General features: G+C 43.6%; 1 protein-coding gene across 1 annotated transcript in view; it reads left to right on the top strand.

The window, feature by feature from the left end:
• Positions 1 to 20,986, top strand: part of ptpn11b (protein tyrosine phosphatase non-receptor type 11b) — a 183,641-nt gene that overhangs the window by 83,034 nt on the left and 79,621 nt on the right. Inside the window, exon 2 of the mRNA XM_070861026.1 lies at positions 11,814 to 11,936. Coding sequence (XP_070717127.1) covers positions 11,814 to 11,936 — 123 coding nt within the window. The remainder of the gene's footprint in view (positions 1 to 11,813; positions 11,937 to 20,986) is intronic.

Raw genomic sequence — 20,986 nt, 5'->3', positions numbered from 1 at the left:
AGGCGGTCCCTCGAAACAAGGATGACTTGCTACCACGCCAAAAAAGCATGAGTCCACAGGAGTTTCGATGAACGATCCGAACTACATCCTCAAGAGTGCAAGATGCCTGTGTGTGAACCAGAGAGTCGTTGCTGTTCCTTTTAAATATCACTGGTAGGGGCTCCTTGCTGTTACTGAACGCATGCTCAGCTTTGCGAGGAAAAGACGGGGCGTTAGCTCCAGCATTGAGGACGAAAATAGCAGCGCAGGCATCAAATCAACGTTGCACACTTATTGATATCACAATTTTCCTACTCTACATGCTTCCGCCGCACGCTCCTAACGCCCTCACCAAAATGACGTCTGTTGTGGCCCGCACCAAAAATGCGCAGTGCAGAGGGCATTTTTGACACAAAACGGCACCTGTAGTGCCGAAAAATCGGTCGCTACGGAGCAGAATATCTGGCCTGAGACCTTTTACATCCTGGTCGAGGGTAAAAATTCCATTGAGTTTATTTCAGTCAAGACATGGGGCTGCATTTTAAGGCATCCTGCCCAGTGGAAACAAGGCATTAGAGCCCTGAAAAAACAGAAGGGAAGAACTTATTGTTGTTGCTGTGGTTGCTCCATTTTGCTGGAGTTCTCTGATAGGTGGCCCGGACACCCACGTGAAGTGTCCTATGATGTCACGAGGATCCCTAAGCCATTTTTGCATGCTTATACGCTCCACCCAGTATCAGCTGGTGGCCTGGCCTAAGAGGAGCCCAAAGGTAAGTATATCTTAATTTTTATGGTGCCAGGAGGAGTAATAATACATTTGTACAATACATTGGTTATAACACTGTGCAATTTTTGGCACATCATTATAGAAAGAGCCTTACAAAGAAACAAAGAAAACAGGTGCAGGAGTAGGCCATTCGGCCCTTCGAGCCTGCACCGCCATTCAATGAGTTCATGGCTGAACATGCAACTTCAGTACCCCATTCCTGCTTTCTTGCCATACCCCTTGATCCCCCTAGTAGTAAGGACTTCATCTAACTCCTTTTTGAATATATTTAGTGAATTGGTCTCAACAACTTTCTGTGGTAGAGAATTCCACAGGTTCACCACTCTCTGGGTGAAGAAGTTTCTCCTCATCTCGGTCCTAAATGGCTTACCCCTTATCCTTAGACTGTGACCCCTGGTTCTGGACTTCCCCAACATTGGGAACATTCTTCCTGCATCTAACCTGTCTGAACCCATCAGAATTTTAAACTTTTCTATGAGGTTCCCTCTCATTCTTCTGAACTCCAGTGAATACAAGCCCAGTTGATCCAGTCTTTCTTGATGGGTCAGTCCCGCCATCCCGGGAATCAGTCTGGTGAACCTTCGCTGCACTCCCTCAATAGCAAGAATGTCCTTCCTCAAGTTAGGAGACCAAAACTGTACACCATACTCCAGGTGTGGCCTCACCAAGATCCTGTACAACTGTAGCAACACCTCCCTGCCCCTGTACTCAAATCCCTTCGCTATGAAGGCCAACATGCCATTTGCTTTCTTAACCGCCTGCTGTACCTGCATGCCAACCTTCAATGACTGATGTACCATGACACCCAGGTCTCGTTGCACCTCCCCTTTTCCTAATCTGTCACCATTCAGATAATAGTCTGTCTCTCTGTTTTTACCACCAAAGTGGATATCCTCACATTTATCCACATTATACTTCATCTGCCATGCATTTGTCCACTCACCTAACCTATCCAAGTCACTCTGCAGCCTCATAGCATCCTCCTCGCAGCTCACACTGTCACCCAACTTAATGTCATCCGCAAATTTGGAGATACTACATTTAATCCCCTCATCTAAATCATTAATGTGCAGTGTAAACAGCTGGGGCCTCAGCACAGAACCTTGCGGTACCCCACTAGTCACTGCCTGCCATTCTGAAAAGTACCCATTTACTCCTACTCTTTGCTTCCTGTCTGACAACCAGTTCTCAATCCATGTCAGCACACTACCCCCAATCCCATGTGCTTTAACTTTGCACATTAATCTCTTGTGTGGGACCTTGTCGAAAGCCTTCTGAAAGTCCAAATATATCACATCAACTGGTTCTCCCTTGTCCACTCTACTGGAAACATCCTCAAAAAATTCCAGAAGATTTGTCAAGCATGATTTCCCTTTCACAAATCCATGCTGACTTGGACCTATCATGTCACCTCTTCCCAAATGCGCTGCTATGACATCCTTAATAATTGATTCCATCATTTTATCCACTACTGAGGTCAGGCTGACCGGTCTATAATTCCCTGTTTTCTCTCTCCTTTTTTAAAACCACAGAGAGCACACAGCCTATACTCACCAGGATGATGTCAAGGATGGGAAACTGTATTTATGGGGAGAGACTTGAGACAATGTGACTATTTCTACTGGAGTAAAGACGGTTAAGAGGAGGTTTAATGAAGGTTTTTAAAATTATGAAAGAGTGTTGATAGGGAAAGTCTTGCTTGACCAACCTCATAGAGGAACAAAGAGAGTAGACAAAGGTAATGCAGTTGATGTGGATGTACTTTTATTTTCTCTCTTGGCTGCTGTGGGATCGCTAATTGCATCCCCTTAATTGACACATCCTGTCCAATCTAGTTGTGTATGCTTATATGCACCAATTGTTATGTTTTCACCTGACTGCATTACCTCAACCTAAAACTATATTGATTAGTTAAAAAGAATAGTCCCAAACAGCAAGTTAGTTGATGTATCGCTGGCATAGAGGAGACACAGGGGACAAGATGAGGAGAGAGGGGCTCTATGCCGAAGTAGTGCCCCTTGATGGTTATTTAGAAGCAAAAGACTATACATCTTCTGCGATAGATTTCATTTCTTCACAAGTATCTGACACAATATTGGAAATCCACTTTTTAGTTACCTATCATTTGTATATTTTATCACAGTTGATCATTTCTTTTAAAGACCTTACATAACTTTGCGCTAATTGAAACATTGTCAAAATGTGCTTTTTCCTTTTAGATTTAAAAAAGTTGGCTGATTATTATTATTAGTGTTGAATCACAGACCTGATAATGATGATGATTTAATAATGGTTATCCGATAATTTTGTTCTTCTATCTTTTCACTTACAATTATTATTTAACAACATAATAAATATTGTAATTGTAAAGTTAATGAAAACTTGTGTCTTCAATTAAAATACCCATTTGCTGTATCAGAATGAAAAGGTGGTTGATCTGATTCATTTTGAGATTTGCTTGTTGAAAAATACTGTTATATCAAAGGATGATATGATCATCAATGGAGAAGGGAAGCAGAATAGCGAGCAAGAGGTACAACTTGTTTTGTTTCATCAAATGCGAAGGGTAACCTATCACCGGGACATGTGGAAGAATCCATTGAAAATGGAAAACTATAATACAATGAAATCCACTTACAACCATGTGCAAATATTTGGCAGATTTCTTCCTGGATACTAGTCTGTATGGCTCAGTACCAGAATGTGCACTTTATTTGTCCACTAAGCCTCTGGGGAAGCTCTATTTATCTGTTTTTACCTCAGTTAATAGTTCATAAATAAGGCTATTCTGGTTCGATCTAGGTCAGGTCATAAGCAATTTTTCTGATTCTCTCAACCCAGTGTGAAAATTGTAATTGTATTCCAGTATAATTGAAAGAGTAAGCAAAACCCAGGAAACCAAAAATGATGGGTCTTGGTTTGTTTTTAGCATGGGTGTTAAATGCTTCTGATGTGGTTTTGATAACGTTCTGTACCTTGCTGGGTGTAGCAACTGCAAAGTGGAAATATCTGCGTTTCCTTAATGGCCCAATTTCGTGTTATGGAAACATTGGCTGTCTGTCGAAAGTGTTTGCAGGTTATTGATGAATTTTGTTTCTGGTGAATGGAACGTTGGATGAGTTTTAGATGGAAAATATGGTTAGCCACAACGAACTGTCAAAGCGAGTGTGCAGATGCGATGGTTGATTTCAGCTGACGTGAAGAAATGTAGCTGCCTTATGCATTTCAAAGATTAACTATTTGGCTTTTACTCCTAATTTGGTCAAAACACTTAATTAAGATATGGAACATTTTCAACGTACAGCACATATCTTTCGTCAGATCACTCAGTTTTTATTTTAGACCTCGTAAAAATTAAGTATTCCATTTCAAATGGAGGGTTTTTTAACAGAAATGGCAATGGTGGATTAATGTACATCACAAAACTCATGACTTTGTGAAAAGTGTGATTAAGGCTATGTATTGCTGACAAGTAATTTTTGTATTTTATGCAACATAAAATGATTTTTGCAAATGATTTTTAGAAATTATGAATTATATCTGTATTGACTGGAAGTATTAATTGCCAACAGATTTCACACGGCTGTTGAAGTAAGTCAGTGACGAGCCTTCTGCTATTAAAGCTTTTGTTACAACCTATGTGATACTTCTTTAATACTTTAACTGGATGAAAATACAGAGTATGTTTGTCCAGCCCATGGTCAATATTTTAGTTGCCAGGAGCTATGAACAATGCTAATGGTAGTAGTGATAGATTTCTGGAAGTTATCTCTGCTGTATGCACGGAACTACTATAAACCATACATCTTAAAATGGTAAAAACAGAAAATGCTGGAAACACTGAAAGTCAGGCAGCATCTGTGGAGAGAGAAACAGATTTAACATTTCAGTTAACATTTGACCCGAAACGTTAATTCGGTTTCTCTCTCAGAATGCTGCCTGATCTGCTGAGCTTTTCCAACATTTTCTGTTTTCATTTCAGATTTTCAGCACCTGCAGTATTTTGCTTTTGTATTTATGTTAAAACGGTTATGGCAATGGATGGCATCTTAAATATTACAAATCCAAAATGAACTATCAATATAGCCTGACCTTTGAATAATGAATTACTGTTGACATTGACAACAGTGATTACTATTAATAACTATTCCCAGAGAATAGTGGACCTGTGGAACAGGCTAGCAGCTCGCTGTATCCCTTCAAGCGAGAGCTAGACTCGCTTCTGGCTGGGGCAGAGATCACCTTGTGCAAGAGGTAGGTTATCCTGTAATGTAAATCAGGACCAATGGACTTACCCTGGATGAGTTTCAATTGCCGAAGTTGGTCGGAGATGAAATTTCCAATTTTTTCTCTTTTTCCCCCACCCCCTTAATAGGCCTGGGTTTTTTACCTGTTTTTTTGCCACTCCCAGGAGATTACATACGGCATCACAACTGTGTGATGGTGGCTGGATGGACCAGTAGGTCTTTTCTTGTCTATCATTTTTTAGAAACGTGGAAAATAGGTGCAGGAGTAGGCCATTCGGCCCTTCGAGCCTGCACCGCCATTCAATGAGTTCGTGGGTGAACATGCAACTTCAGTATCCCATTCCTGCTTTCTCACCATACCCTTTGATCCCCCTAGTAGTAAGGACTACATCTAACTCCTTTTTGAATATATTTAGTGAATTGGCCTCAACAACTTTCTGTGGTAGAGAATTCCACAGGTTCACCACTCTCTGGGTGAGGAAGTTTCTCCTCATCTCGGTCCTAAATGGCTTACCCCTTATCCTTAGACTGTGACCCCTGGTTCTGGACTTCCCCAACATTGGGAACATTCTTCCTGCATCTAACCTGTCTAAACCCATCAGAATTTTAAGTGTTTCTATGAGATCCCCTCTCATTCTTCTGAACTCCAGTGAATACAAGCCCAGTTGATCCAGTCTTTCTTGATATGTCAGTCCCGCCATCCCGAGAATCAGTCTGGTGAACCTTCGCTGCTCTCCCTCAATAGCAAGAATGTTCTTCCTCAAGTTAGGATACCAAAACTGTACACAATACTCCAGGTGTGCCCTCACCAAGGCCCTGTACAACTGTAGTAACACCTCCCTGCCCCTGTACTCAAATCCCTTCGCTATGAAGGCCAACATGCCATTTGCTGTACCTGCATGCCAACCTTCAATGACTGATGTACCATGACACCCAGGTCTCGTTGCACCTCCCCTTTTCCTAATCTGTCACCATTCAGATAATAGTCTGTCTCTCTGTTTTTACCACCAAAGTGGATAACCTCACATTTATCCACATTATACTTCATCTGCCATGCATTTGTCCACTCACCTAACCTATCCAAGTCGCTCTGCAGCCTCATAGCATCCTCCTCGCAGCTCACACTGCCACCCAACTTAGTGTCATCCGCAAATTTGGAGATACTACATTTAATCCCCTCGTCTAAATCATTAATGTTCAATGTAAACAGCTGGGGCCCCAGCACAAAACCTTGCGGTACCCCACTGGTCACTGCCTGCCATTCTGAAAAGTCCCCATTTACTCCTACTCTTTGCTTCCTGTCTGCCAACCAGTTCTCAATCCACGTCAGCACATTACCCCCAATCCTATGTGCTTTAACTTTGCACATTAATCTCTTGTATGGGACCTTATCAAAAGCCTTCTGAAAGTCCAAATACACCACATTAATTGGTTCTCCCTTGTCCACTCTACTGAAAACATCCCCAAGCATGATTTCCCTTTCACAAATCCATGCTGACTTGGACCTATCAGGTCACCTCTTTCCAAATGCACTGCTATGACATCCTTAATAATTGATTCCATCATTTTACCCACGACCGATGTCAGGCTGACCGGTCTCTAATTCCCTGTTTTCTCTCTCGCTCCTTTTTTAAAAAGTGGGGTTACATTGGCTACCCTCCACTCCATAGGAACTGATCCAGAGTCTATGGAATGTTGGAAAATGACTGTCAATTTTTGTATGTAATATGTCCTTATTATACAGTACAAATTCACACGAGGTCCATACTAGAGAGAAGGTCACTGTGACCAGTAATCTTTATTCCAGCACTGAAGTGGAGAAGATGGTTGGAGCTTCCCCTTTTCTACCTGAAAGTCCAGGTTAGGAGTGTCTCCCACAAGTTCACCACCTAGTGGTCAGTGTTCTCACGGTGTGCAACTTAGGTCAGTTTATACATCGATTACAATGACAAGGTCTTCCACCTTGGGGGAAAAAAACAGTAAAAGGGAATATTATTTGAATGGGGAGAAATTACAACATGCTGAGGTGCAGAGGGACCTGGGGGTCCTTGTGCATGAATCCCAAAAAGTTAAGTTTGCAGATGCAGCAGGTAATCAGGAAGGCAAATGGAATGTTGGCCTTTATTGTGAGAGGGATGGAGTACAAAAGCAGGGAGGTCCTGCTGCAACTGTATAGGGTATTGGTGAGGCCGCACCTGGAGTACTGCGTGCAGTTTTGGTCACCTTACTTAAGGAAGGATATACTGGCTTTGGAGGGGGTACAGAGATGGTTCACGAGGCTGATTCCGGAGATGAGGGGGTTACCTTATGATGATAGATTGAGTAGACTGGGTCTTTACTCGTTGGAGTTCAGAAGGATGAGGGGTCATCTTATAGAAACATTTAAAATAATGAAAGGGATAGACAAGATAGAGGCAGAGAGGTTGTTTCCACTGGTAGAGGAGACTAGAACTAGGGGGCACAGCCTCAAAATACGGGGGAGCCAATTTAAAACCGAGTTGAGAAGGAATTTCTTCTCCCAGAGGATTGTGAATCTGTGGAATTCTCTGCCCAAGGAAGCAGTTGAGGCTAGCTCATTGAATGTATTCAAGTCACAGATAGATAGATTTTTAACCAATAAGGGAAGTAAGGGTTACGGGGAGCGGGCGGGGAAGTGGAGTTGAGTCCACGGCCAGATCAGCCATGATCTTGTTGAATGGCGGAGCAGGCTCGAGGGGCTAGATGGCCTACTCCTGTTCCTAATTTTTCTGTTCTTATGACATCACCTCTTTCCCCCCCCCCCCCCCCCCCCCAAAGTCTTATTGGGATCACAGGTTAAGTCTCTCTGGTGGTTTACGCTCCCTTGTAGAGCGCCTGAGTTGGGGCTCCGGTTGTTGGGCACTGACCTGAGTGTCTGCTGTTTGCGGTGCCTCAGGACTGTCCGGACTGCCCACAGTGACCGGGCTCTCCTCCACTTGGTTCCGGTGTTCAGTCACCTGTGGTGGAGTGAACTCTACATCGTATTTTTCCTCTGCTTCTTCTATGGGGTTGCTGAACCTCCTTTTTGTTTGATTCACGTGTTTGCGGTAGATTTGTCCATTGGTTAGTTTAACTACCAAAACCCTATTCACCTCTTTGGCACTCACAGTGCCTGCAACCCATTTGGGCCCTGCAGCGTAATTAAGGACAAAAATAGGGTCATTGACATCAATACATTGCGCCCTCGCATTCCTGTCATGGTAGTCACATTGTGACTAACGCCTGCTCTCAACAATTTCTTTCATAGTGGGGTGTATAAGGGATAACCTGGATTTGAGCGTCCTTTTCATTAGCAGCTCTGCGGTTGGAACCCCTGTGAGCGAGCGTGGTTGGATCTATTGGCCAACTGGAGGCGGTGATGAGCGGCTTTTTAGGGAACCCCCTTGGATTCTGAGCATCCCCTGTTTGATTATCTGCACTGCTCGTTCCACCTGGCCGTTTGAGGCCGGCTTGAACAGTGCCGTTCTGACATGGTTAATTCCATTGCCTGCCATGAAGTCCTAGAATTCAGTGCTTGTGAAGCACGGGCCATTGTCGCTGACCAAGACATCCGGTAGACCATGGGCAGCGAACATTGCCCATAGACTTTCTACTGTGGCAGAGGATGTGCTTGAATTAAGAATGTTATACTCAATCCATTTGGAGTAGGCGTCCACTACAATCAAAAACATTTTTCCCGTGAAAGGACCCCTTAGCCCCTGGTCCTGGCCCGCCAAGCCATGGTCACACATCCATGTGGACTACGCAGGTCCTTTCCCGCGTCACGTACGGCACCGCTCTGGCCTTGTGGTGTACTGGCCTGGCGTCCGGGTTTATGTGAATCACTACCTTGGCCCCCATGAAAGTGCCAATGCCGGGTTGAAATAGTGAGTCAAATTTGTCCAGGACCTGTGAGCATGATATTCGCTCCACAGAAGAAATTGCATTGATATCACCCCATTTCCAGTTCATGACAGCAAGCCAACTCCTCCCCAGTAGTGCGGGACCGTCCCCCGGGACAATCCAGAGTGGCAACCTATTCTCCGAATCTTGGTGGGTCACGACTACCATGGCGCTGCCTAGCACCGGAATGATCTCTTTTGTGTATGTCCATAGCTGTGCGTCAATCGGCAATAAATTTGGCCTCCTGGCCTTGGATGCCCACAACTTGTCGAACTGTTTGATATTCATCAGGGACTGGCTCCCCCCGCGTCTAGCTCCATTGATACTGGGATGCCATTGAGGAGCACTTTCATCATTATCGGTGGCGTCCTGGTGTATGAACAGTATATGTGCTCCACATGAACTCGCTGAACTTCAGCTTCCAGCGCTTTCCCCCAGTGTCCATTTGGCCGCGTAGGGCTTGCATCGGGCCTGTCCTCCTCGTACATCAACCTGGCTGCAGGCTTCCTGCACATACGCGCCAAGTGACCGCTGACGTTGCAATTTCTGCAGGTATATTGCTGATACCTACAAGCTCTGGCTGTTTGTTTGCCTCCACACCTCCAACATGAGCCATTGTTGGAAACCAAAGGTCCATTACCAGTCGAACGTCTCTGACTATCTCTGTAACTGTCCTTAAACGCACCGTTAACAGGTGTTGATGGCCCCATTACTGGCCGCATTGTCCCTTCCGATGGTATGAGTTGCCATTCAGCTAGCCATTGTCTCTGTTGAATTCCCCCTTTGGATTCAACTACATGCTCGGTCATGTCCGATTGCTCCTGTCTGCCTGTGTGCCGCGTTAACAATGTTGACTCCCTGTCCATTTTCTGCATTTAAACCAAGATTTTTGTCAAACATCATTCTGGTCTCATCCTCCCCTGAGAGAAATGTCTGGGCCATCAAAGCCACCGTTTCCAGGGTCAAGTCTTTGGTCTCAATCAGTTTCCTGAAAACCCCAGCGTGCCGAATGCCCTCAATAAAAAAAAGTCTCGCAGCATCTCTGCTCTGCATGCATCTGGGAACTTACATAGGCTCGCCAGTCGCCGGAGGTCTGCCATGAAGTCTGGAACGCTTTGCCCTTCTTGCCGCCGGTGTGTGTAAAACCGCTGTCTCGCCATGTGCATGCTGCTCGCCGGTTTAAAGTGTTCCCCGATCAACTTACTGAGCTCTTCAAAAGTCTTGTCCGCCGGCTTCTCTGGCGCTAGAAGGTCCTTCATCAGGGAGTACGTCCTGGATCCACAAGCCATCAGGAGATGAGCCCTGCGTTTGTCGGCCGAACCCTGTCCCAGCCATTCCTTAGTGACGAAACTTTGCTGTAGTCTCTCAATAAAATCATCCCAATCATCACCAACACAGTACCTCTCGTCTGTGCTGCTAGTGGCCATGCTCACGTGGTTTAAATCCTAGTTTCTCGTCGCCAATAATATGTCCTTACTATACAGTACAAATGAACACGAGGCCCATACTCGAGAGAAGGTGACTCTGTGACCAATAACCTTTATTCCAGCACTGAAGTGGAGAAGCAGGGTGGAGCTTCCCCTTTTCTACCTGAAAGTCCAGGTTAGGAGTGTCTCCCACAAGTTCACCACCTAGTGGTCAGTATTGTCACGGTGCACAACTTAGGTCAGTTTATACATGGATTACAATGACAGTTGAATACATGACAGTATGTTTCTAGGTAAATTATTTTTTATGTATTTTACTTTTTAACTCGTTTCGAAAGGAATATCTAGTATATACACAGTTGTGTGAATCCTGGGATTGTAATCGAAACCAGTAACTTGTATCAACCCTAATTGTCACACTGCATTTATGTCTGTCACCTTGCTTAACGCACTTAGCTTGTCTCATCTCGCCCACTCCATCCTCTTGCCAGAAAGAACAAATGACAAATGAAGCAGCACAACTCAGCTGCAGTAAAGGAAGGTAGACACCTGAATATCAAGAGCAAAATACAAGTAACTGAATGGGAAAATTTGACCAGTATCACAGCCACTACTTTTTAAAGCATGCCTCAAAAGGAAGTTCTGCAAATGTAAATAGAAACTTAAGCTGTGAAAGAGAAAACTGTGCTTCACCACTTTGACACGGAATTCAGATTTAAAAGGGTCGCTCTTCAGACTGTATTATAATGTCCAACATTACCCAATCTTAAAGAACTATATAAGGGGTGAAATTGGCCCTTTTTTAAAAGAGGCCCAATAGTGCCTCTGGAGGGGCGCTAACGGGGTGGAAGAGACTTTTCACCCGGGGGGTGGGGGGTGGGGAGTGGCGTTACCGGCTCCTGGGAAATTGCCCGGGAGTTTGCCGTGCGCGACAACCCCGCGGGGGAAATTGCCCCGCAGGCCAAGAGGTGCTTAAAGGGGAAGGCGCCAGCGCCCTGTGCCGCCATCTTTACTGGATTACCGACTCTTGGGTCGGCTCCAGAATGGCGGCCCTAGGAGTGCCGGGCTGCAGGCCCGGTCCCCTGGTGGCCAAGTGGAGGCCATCAGAGGCCTTGCAGAGTGCGCAGCGGCCCTCCCCTTTAAGCGAAGGGGAGGCTCCGCATAGCGTTTCACTCCCAGACCTGAGAACCGCCCTGAAAGTTAGTGGAGCATGCATGATTGTGCTCCACTTCCTTCGAGGGGCAGTAAGCCCAATTCAGCGGCTGGGACGGGACTTCAACACCGGGCGCAGAAAGTCCCAGCCCCAACCGGGGTGTAGGGCAATATCTTCCCCGTAGTTTTCATTGCTCAATTCCAAGTTGTTTAATTAAAATTATTGGATAATTTGATTTTTAGCACATAAAATGATTGAATTATCAATAGACTGTTTTATTTTATTAGTATTTAAAAGTTTTGTTTTATTCTGTTCTGCAGGTGGTTCCATCCCAATATCACTGGCATTGATGCGGAGCAGCTCTTACTGACCAGAGGGGTTCATGGGAGTTTCCTAGCTCGACCCAGCAAAAGTAACCCAGGGGACTTCACTTTATCAGTTAGGTAAGACAAATGAAATGATACTTGCAAAGAAAGAATTGGGGCAAACATTACAAGGGTTGCCAGGTAAATGGTTAAGAATTTGACTCCCAATTTAAAAGTTTCAATTTTAGATCCCACTGCTGTTTGTTTGGTGTCTTCCATCAGTTTTTAGGAATGCCACTATGTAAGGAAAGATATTGGAAGAGAGGAATTTTATCAATTGTAAGTTAAAATGAAAAAAACTGTCGGGGACGGGGGAGCGGTAGATAGGAGACTGGTGCGGGGGTGTGGTGAAGATCGTAGGCGGGATGGGGGAAGTTGGGAGCGCGGGCGAGCATTCTTTAAATGTGGGATCGATAGAAGCAAGAAAGAAAAACTTGCATTCAGATAGCGCCTTTCACGACCACCGGACGTCTCAAAGCGCTTTACAGCCAATGAAGTGCTTTTGAAGTGTTTTCACTGTTGTAACGGGGAGCCAATTTGCGCACAGCAAGCTCCCACAAACAGTAATGTGATCATGAGCAGATAATCTGTTTTTGTTATTTTGATTGAGGGATAAATATTGGCCAGGACACCGGGGATAACTCCCCTGCTCTTCTTCGAAATAGTGCCCTGGGATCTTTTATGTCCACCTGAGAGAGCAGACGGGGCCTCTGTTTAATGCCTCATCTGAACAAAGGCACCTCTGACCGTGCAGCACTCCCTCAGCACTGCATTGGAGTTTCAGCCTAGATTTATGTGCAAGGGGTGGGACTTGAACCCACAATATTCTGACTCAGAGGCGAGTGTGCTACCCACTGAGCCACAGCTGACACCGCGGGTTGCTTTTCCGAGCTCCATATTCAGGTAAGTAAATTTAGAAAAACTTACCTTTTTGGTAGCAGGCAGTCCTCCGGTCTAGTGCCAGCCGCCTCGGGGTAAAGCAGTCTTGAAGTGGGGGCCTCAGACAGGCATTTGACATCTTTTTTGCTTATGGAAAAGGTATGACATCTGTTTCAGACTTGGGCTCTGGAAGCCAATTTTTTTCCTTCGCCAATATGGCAGGCACACACTTGTTGGGGAGGGAGTTCCAGGATTTTGAATCAGTGACGATGAAGAAAGGGTGATATATTTCCAAATCAGGAATGTGTGTGACTTGGAGGAGAATTAGCAGGTGATGGTGCTCCCACGTACCTGTTGCCCTTGTCCTTCTAGGTGGCAGAGGTTGTGGGTTTGGCGAATCAGGAGGTGAGTCAATCACTGCAGAATACCCAGCCTCTGACCCTGCTCTTATTTATGTGGCAGTATTTATGTGGCTGGTCCAGTTAAGTTTCTGGTCAATGGTGATCACTAGAATGTTGATGTTGGGGAATTCGGCAATGGTAATCCTGTTGAATGTCAAGGGAAGATGGCTAACCTTGCTCTTGTTGAAGAATGTTACTTGTCATTTATCAGCCCAAGCCTTAATGTTGTCCAGGTCTTGTTGCATGTGGGCATGGACTGCTTCATTATCTGAGGAGTTGCGAATGGAACTGAACACTGCAATATCAGCGAACATCCCCACTTCTGACCTTTTGATGGAGGGAACGTCATTGATGAAGCAGCTGAAGATGGTTGGGCCTAGGACACTGCCCTAAGAAACTCCAGCAGTGATGTCCTGGGGCTGAGATGATTGGCCTCCAACAGCCACAACCATCTTCCTTTGTGCTAGGTATGACTCCAGCCAGTGGAGAATTTTCCTCCGGATTCCCACTGACTTCAATTTTACTAGGGTTCCTTGATGCCACACTCGGTCAAATGTTGCCTTGATGTCAAGGACAGTCACTCTCACCTCACCTCTAGAATTCAGCTCATTTGTCCATGTTTGGACCAAGGCTGTAATGAGGTCTGGAGCCGACTGGTCCTGGTGGAACCCATACTGAGCATCGGTGAGCAGGTTATTGGTGTAAGTGCAGCATAATAGCACTGTCGGCGACACCTTCCGTTACTTTGCTGATAATTGAGAGTAGGCTGATGGGGCGTTCATTGGATTTGTCCTGCTTTTTGTGGTCAGGTCATACCTGGGCAATTTTCCACTTTGTTGAGTAGATGCCAGTGTTGTAGGTGTGATGGAACAGCTTGGCTAGAGATGCGGCTAGTTCTGGAGCACAGGTCTTCAGCACTACAGCCAGGATGTTGTTGGGGTTTGCTGTATATGGTGCGTTCAGCCATTTCTTGATATCACATGGAGTGAATTGAATTGCCTGAAGACTGAATCTGTGATGGTGGCGAGCAATGTTCCCTTCTAATTTTTTTTTCGTGCATGTCCCCTTTAAATTCCTTCGCGGGGCCAATTCTAATTTTGCGCGTGCACGGTTTTCACAGTGCAAAAACCGCTGAGCGACAATGCGAGATCGCACAGACACGGCGCAGCCGCACAGCTTCGAGGGAACATTGATGGGGACCTCAGGAGGAAGCCGAGATGCATCATCTGCAGGGTTTTCCTCTTAGCATACTGTAGCTTTAAAGTATTTATAGCGAGGATTTTGGCACTTTCATTTTTATTTGGTGCCATCAGTGTGTGTTAATGTCAGGTAACAGCAGGATTGAACTTGATTGTCGTACTTTCCATAGTCAAATAGTTATAATGGAAATAATAATCAGGAGCGATGTAAAACGGGCTGCCTCTGCTAATGAGAAAAATGCCAGCAGTGCTGTTGTGGGAACGCTGCTTTATCACCCGAAGAATAGAGGAAACATAGAAAATAGGTGCAGGAGTAGGCCTTTCGGCCCTTCGAGCCTGCACCACCATTCAATAAGATCATGGCTGATCATTCACCTCAGTATCCCTTTCCTGTTTTCTCTCCATACCCCTTGATCCCTTTAGCCGTCAGGGCCATATCTAACTCCCTCTTAAATATATCTAACGAACTGTCATCAATAACTCTCTGCAGTAGAGAATTCCAGAGGTTAACAACTCCGAATGAAGAAGTTTCTCCTCATCTCGGTCCTAAATGGCCTACCCCTTATCCTTAGACTGTGACCCCTGGTTCTGGACTTCCCCAACATCGGGAACATTCTTCCTGCATCTAACCTGTCCAATCCCATCAGACCATTTAAAGGGGGCAAAAAAAGTCTAGACGACCAACCTATATATATAATTCCTTGTTTAGGCCTTGTACTGGCCCAAAGCCCTTATTCAGTGAGAGGTTGTGCCCTGAGGACAGGGAGAGGGGTCCACAACTGGCCCCGGTCCCTCAAGAAAGTTTTCCATTGCTGCCCCAGGGATTACTGTCATCTTGATTAAATAAGTAGGCAAAACTCTGGCAGATGTAGTTCAATGTAGGAAAGTGTAAGATCATCCATTTAAAACCCAATAAAGATAGATCAAAGTATTTTCTAAACGGCGAAAAGCTAGATAATGTGCATATGCAGAGAGATTTAGGGGTCCAAGTACAGAAATCACTAAAAGCTAGGGGACGGGTACAAAAAAATTAAAAAGTCTAACAAAATGTTGGCCTTTATCTCAAGAGGGCTGGAATACAAAGGGGTGGAAGTTATGTTACGGTTGTACAGAGCTTTCGTTAGACCCCATCTAGAGTACTGCATTCAGTTCTGGGTCCTCAGGAAGGATATATTGGCCTTGGAGGGGGGCGCAGCACAGATTCACCAGAATGATACCGGGGCTAAAACGGTTAAATTATGAGGACAGGTTGCATAGACTAGGCCTTGAATATAGCAGATTAAGGAGTGATCTAATTGACATGTTTAAGATGATTCAAGCATTTGATAGGGTAGCTGGTTTGATTTCCTCTGCTCGTTTAGTCCAGAACAAGGGGGCTATTCGGGGGTAATGTCAGGAAACACTTCTTCACACAAAGGGTAGTGGAAATCTGGAACTCTCTTCCCTCAAAAAGCTGTTGAGGCCGGGGATCATTTGAAAATTTCAAAACTGAGATAGATAGATTTTTGTTAGCAAGGGTATTATTAATGATTCGGCAACCAAGGCAAGTAGATGGAATTAAAATATAGATCAGCCATGTCTAATTAAATGGTGGAACTTGGCTCAAGTGGCCAAATGGCCTGCTCCTGTTCCTATGTTCCTATCTCACTTCTGGCCGTCCCCAGCGTTGGTGGGATCAGCGACAGAAGGCAGGGAATATGACCACTTGCCAGGCTCCAACTCCCCACTACATGCAGTGAGTGGGGAGGGATTGATCTGTGGCCTTCCCAATGGGGTGGAAGGAGGGAAAATTGCGGCAAAGAAGGAACATGGTGTTTTCAAATATTACAAGTTATTCATAAAAGCATACTGCATAGAATTATAGGGGTTATCACAACTTTTCTTTCGACAAGCCATAATGGGAAATGTAAAGAGATTGTTTAACTTTTGTATGAATAATTGAGTTAAATAGTCATATGGGTTCATCTCCTAACAAGCTGGTACAGTATTTTTAACTGGAATGCTCCTATAAATTTAGTAATTGATCCCTATTTTAAAGTTAGTAGATAATCGTCTGTTATTGGTCTGATATAATGTGAAGTATTGACATGTTTTTCATGCTTATCATAATTTGCCTTAAAACAAATGAATAGTTGAGATCCATCAACAGCTTTTAAGGAGTGTTGGTACATGTCCTTAGTTACCTGGGATGATTCTGCTATTGGCTTAAACTCAGTTTCAGCAGTTCTTAGTTTCTAGAATGAAGAGCTTTTTAAACCCAAATCAATATAATTTGGGTAAACTGCAAATTAATCCTGCCAGTAGGCATTCTCAACGTCTGTGATTTTACTTTTTCAACATTTAAGCTCCACAAATTGTGCTAATGTATGTGTACTGGTGTTCACTGCTTCTTTCACATTTAAAATAAGAAATGTTTCTTCAATAGTTCATAAACATTGCTATAAAACAAAGGAAAAATAGCTTGACTATATAGGCAGTTTTGAAAAATGCTGACAGTATAGAAGGCTATTGAAAATTAGAAATAGCGGCACTTCTGAATAATATGTGGGAGGAAATGGCTTGAGAGTGGGTCCAGTACACACATAAGCCAACATCATTAAGCAGAAAGCATTGAAAGAAAGCTTACTCAGATGGGAAATTCAGTGGCACAGTGCAATCTTTTTACAGCTCACAATGAGAAAATGAATAAAGATAAACTAAAGATAGGTAATTGGGATTTTAAATTTCCCAGTTGGTGAATTCAATTGAAGTAAGATAATTTTCTGTTTTCTTAGAAAAGAATAACAAATAGATTAGGCCTCCTGGGAGTTTGTTTGGTACATTTAGTGAATAATATTGTTTTGGTCTTGTGACATTCTCCTGCCTTGTCTTGTGTGTATGCGCATACATACACAACCAAATTTATTTCCAACATGCTTTTTTGTAATGGGTTATATTATTTTTCTATAAAGTGCTTTTTCTGACTTCTAAATGAATAAAAGCAATAAGTGTAATTCACTGAGCTGACCTGGCAGAGCATTTATAAGAACAAGCAGCAGTGAACGCTTGAAATGTGAGACATGTTCACCGAGTACATCTACTAAGGTAAGGAGCCGACACCAACTATTGTCTAGCCAGTCAGAGCATATGTAAACTGTATAACTTCTTGGGTTTATCAATATAAGTTGGAGAGACAGGATCTTCCCCATCTAAATCTATATTGACTATGCAACAATTATTGAGTTTTGATTCAAAAGTATTTTTCTAAATTAATTGCGATAATTCCAACAAAACATCAGCAGAGTATTGAAGGTCAGAGGTACTGACTTGAGTACAACATCGGTAGAGCAGGTTTGGAACACAGAATTCAAACACTTTCTAACTCAATGGCTGGAATTTTCCCCTATTAAAAAAAACGGATGGGTTTGGGGCATGGGGACAGTTAAATTGTTAAAATGGGATTCCTTAATCCCGCTTCCAACCTGCTCACTTCCAGTTTTGGTGGGAGTGGGGAGGGACAGGGGTTGGACAACCAACCCACTCCCAGGGGGCAGTACCTTAATTTAAATATTGTAATGAGGACGGAAGCCTCTTTTTCACCTCCATTTTGAATTTTACCCCATTATAGTCCCATTAATTGTTAAATTCCTGCGATATGGATATAATTAAAGCCCATAGAATAAATAATTATTCAACCTTCTATTAGTTTAAATTCTATTTCAAGCAAGTGGCTCAGTCTCATGACTAGTCTGATTCCATGTGTTCAGCTTTTTGTATTTTATATGACTATACTAAGGGTAGATAATAAAACTGGGCAGATTAGATTTATGGAACTGTGTGATTTTTTTCAGCTACTTAGTGCAAAATTACATGCAACAGATAATTCTTGGAAAAGCTGATTACTTTAAAAGCTAATGTGTAAATGTTGTCATAGCAGCATTGACGTTTGAAGGAGCAGATTGCTACATTAGTGGGGTTAGATTGTGCAGATTTGTACTTATTTGAAGTACAGTATTTGAATTCAGTAAGTTGTGTGGTTTTGTGGTTTCAGTGGTGGGAATGTCAATAGTGAAGATTGGTTTAAAGAGATCTCATGCCATGTGAATGTTTCAGTTGTGACACTTGGCTTTAAGGCTGGCTCCTAAGCGTGGATTTGTTTTGCAAATTTATATGTATCTATTTTAAAATTATCGTTTTAATGGAATTTCATTACCCAATCAAAAAAAAGGTTATTTTCCTCAAGCTACCCTTCTTACATTACATGAAATTGCGTGAGTTAGATTGATACCACATTTGACTTAGTTTCACATTGTTTGTTTGACCAGGTAGTAAAATTGGAAAATTAAAGTTTAAACATAAAAATAGGACAGAGAGAATGGAAAAGAGCGAAGTAGGGAGGATGTATATCATAAACATAGCAGGAAGATTTCCTATGTTCACTATTTATAATTAAATCATGAACATGTTCTTTAAGAATGCTAGAAATAGCAAACATAGGAAATCAGGCCACATCACTGCAAATAATGATCAGATGAAATATTTCCCAAGGGTGAGCAGATTACTGTTTCAATTTCATTTTTAATTATGATTTTTAAGTTTATATTTTGTAATTTAGAGTTATCCAGTCATTTGAATAGCTTTATTACTTTGATATTCGTATTTGTTTCAGCACCACAGTCATGAGCTGAAAGTTTAGTATGTTGAAAATGCTTATTTCTGTGGAATTGTTGGTTAAGTCTTCAGTTTGTGATGTTGAAGTTTGTACAAGTACAGTGAGTTAATTTAGATTCCGGACTTTGTAGTTTTCATCCATGAAACTAAACGGTTTGTAGCTGTTATCAATTAGTTACTCACACCTACGCTGAAATCGACATTGGGCAGGATTTTCGGCTTGTTGCTGCCTCTGTTTTCGCCCCAAAGGAGCGGCAAGGACAACGGTGAGCTCTTCCGGAGTGGGCAGCCAGCATCCCGCCGGGATGTTCGGTGCCGGTTTTGGTGGGACGCAGAAGAGGCGAGCCGTTGTGCAGCGCCCCTGGTTGCAACACCAGCTCGATTTTTGGCTCCCGCCCGATCCGTAGAGCACCGTGCTTGGACCACCTGTGAAAGCTGGCAGTCTGAGCTGTAGCAGCTGCAGTGAGGTAAGTAATGTCGACCTCAGGGAAGCAATTTTTTTTTTTAAATTTATGGATGTTGTGGTGGCGCGAGTTATTTATTGGGAATGTTTTTGGTGGGTTTTTCTTCAAGTTTTTTTTCTCCCAGACCTTTCTCAGACCGCTCCAAGGCCGGCTGTTTAACTCGGGAGTTTTGTTTGCTCAGCCAGCCTAGCGCCCTAAGGGAGGTGCGCAATGCTCTTTACCCCCACGCCACCATTACCGCCCCGAAATGAGCAGAACCGAAAATCAAGCCTGTTCCAGTAAACCAATTTGTGCTTCAGTGAAAGGTAATCTTGCAGTAGTAGTTATTTGATAGTGGAGGACTAATATCATTTATTATCCTCTTTTAAAAAAAAAAAAAAATGTTCATCAACACTTTCTGGTCTTTTGTTTCCACATTGTCCTTCCTCAGTCTGTGTTGTAGATTTTCCCATAGACAGTATCATTACCGTTCTTTATTGACTATTGGGCAGAAAGGGATGGGATTGGACTCTGTGCTAAATTTGTTTCTTGCTATCAAACAACCCAACTGAGAATTGGTGAGTATCCATAGAAGGGAGCTGAGCTCAAATAGCAATCCAATGTTCAGACTTACGCCTGCCTCCTTGAAACAAAGGCCTAAACTTGTCATGCCATGCTAGCTTGAAACACATCTCTGGCAGAGCGAACTCCCACCCATTCTGGAGATGCCACGCTGACCCTGGTCATCGTTCTGACAGCGGGTTCATTTATATATTGGAGACTGATTCCCTGGACTGCTCCAGATAGTTGCATCCGTATAGGGGCAAAGATTTGCTGCAGCAGGCCTGGAAGATATGCCACAGTAAGAGAAAGAGAAGGCAAGTGAGCCCCTTGCTTTAAAAAAAAAGTTCAGAAATTGTGGTTTAAAGTAATGGAGCTTGTGCACAGCTCTACTCTGAGCGTACTCTTATAGATCTTCTCTTTTGGCCCAGAGTCCCCTTCACCAACATCGGAATAGGTGTAAAAGGCAGCTCCTGCATTCAGCAGTCTAACTGCAAATGGCAACAGACGTGGCATAAGTCATACTTCCCTTATTTGCATGGACCTTGCATATGCCCAGCAGTGTGTGTCTCCCCAAGTTGGGCATATGTAAGCACATAAATCTAGGCTGACACTCCAGCGCAGTGCTGAGGAATTGCTGCACTATCGGAGGTACTGTCTTTCGGATGAGACGTTAAACCGATGCACCGTCTGCCCTCTCAGGTGGATGTAAAAGATCCTATGGCACTATTTCGAAGAAGAGCAGGGGAGTTATCCCTGGTGTCCCAGCCAGTATTTATCCCTCAACATAACAAAAACAGATAATCTGGTCATTACTACATTGCTGTTTGTGGGTGCTTGCTGTGCGCATATTGTCTAGTGCGTTTCCCACATTACAACAGTGACTGCACTCCAAAAGTACTTCAATGGCTATAAAGCACTTTGAGTGCTCCGGTGGTTATGAAAGGCGCTATATAAATGCAAGTCATTCTTTCTTTCTAGTTTTTGCCTCCACC

This window comes from Pristiophorus japonicus, chromosome 18 (assembly GCF_044704955.1).
Source record: "Pristiophorus japonicus isolate sPriJap1 chromosome 18, sPriJap1.hap1, whole genome shotgun sequence".
In the NCBI taxonomy this organism is placed as follows: Eukaryota; Metazoa; Chordata; class Chondrichthyes; family Pristiophoridae; genus Pristiophorus; species Pristiophorus japonicus.
The sequence above is the reverse complement of the archived record's forward strand: the minus strand, read 5'-3'. Positions and strand labels throughout refer to the sequence as shown.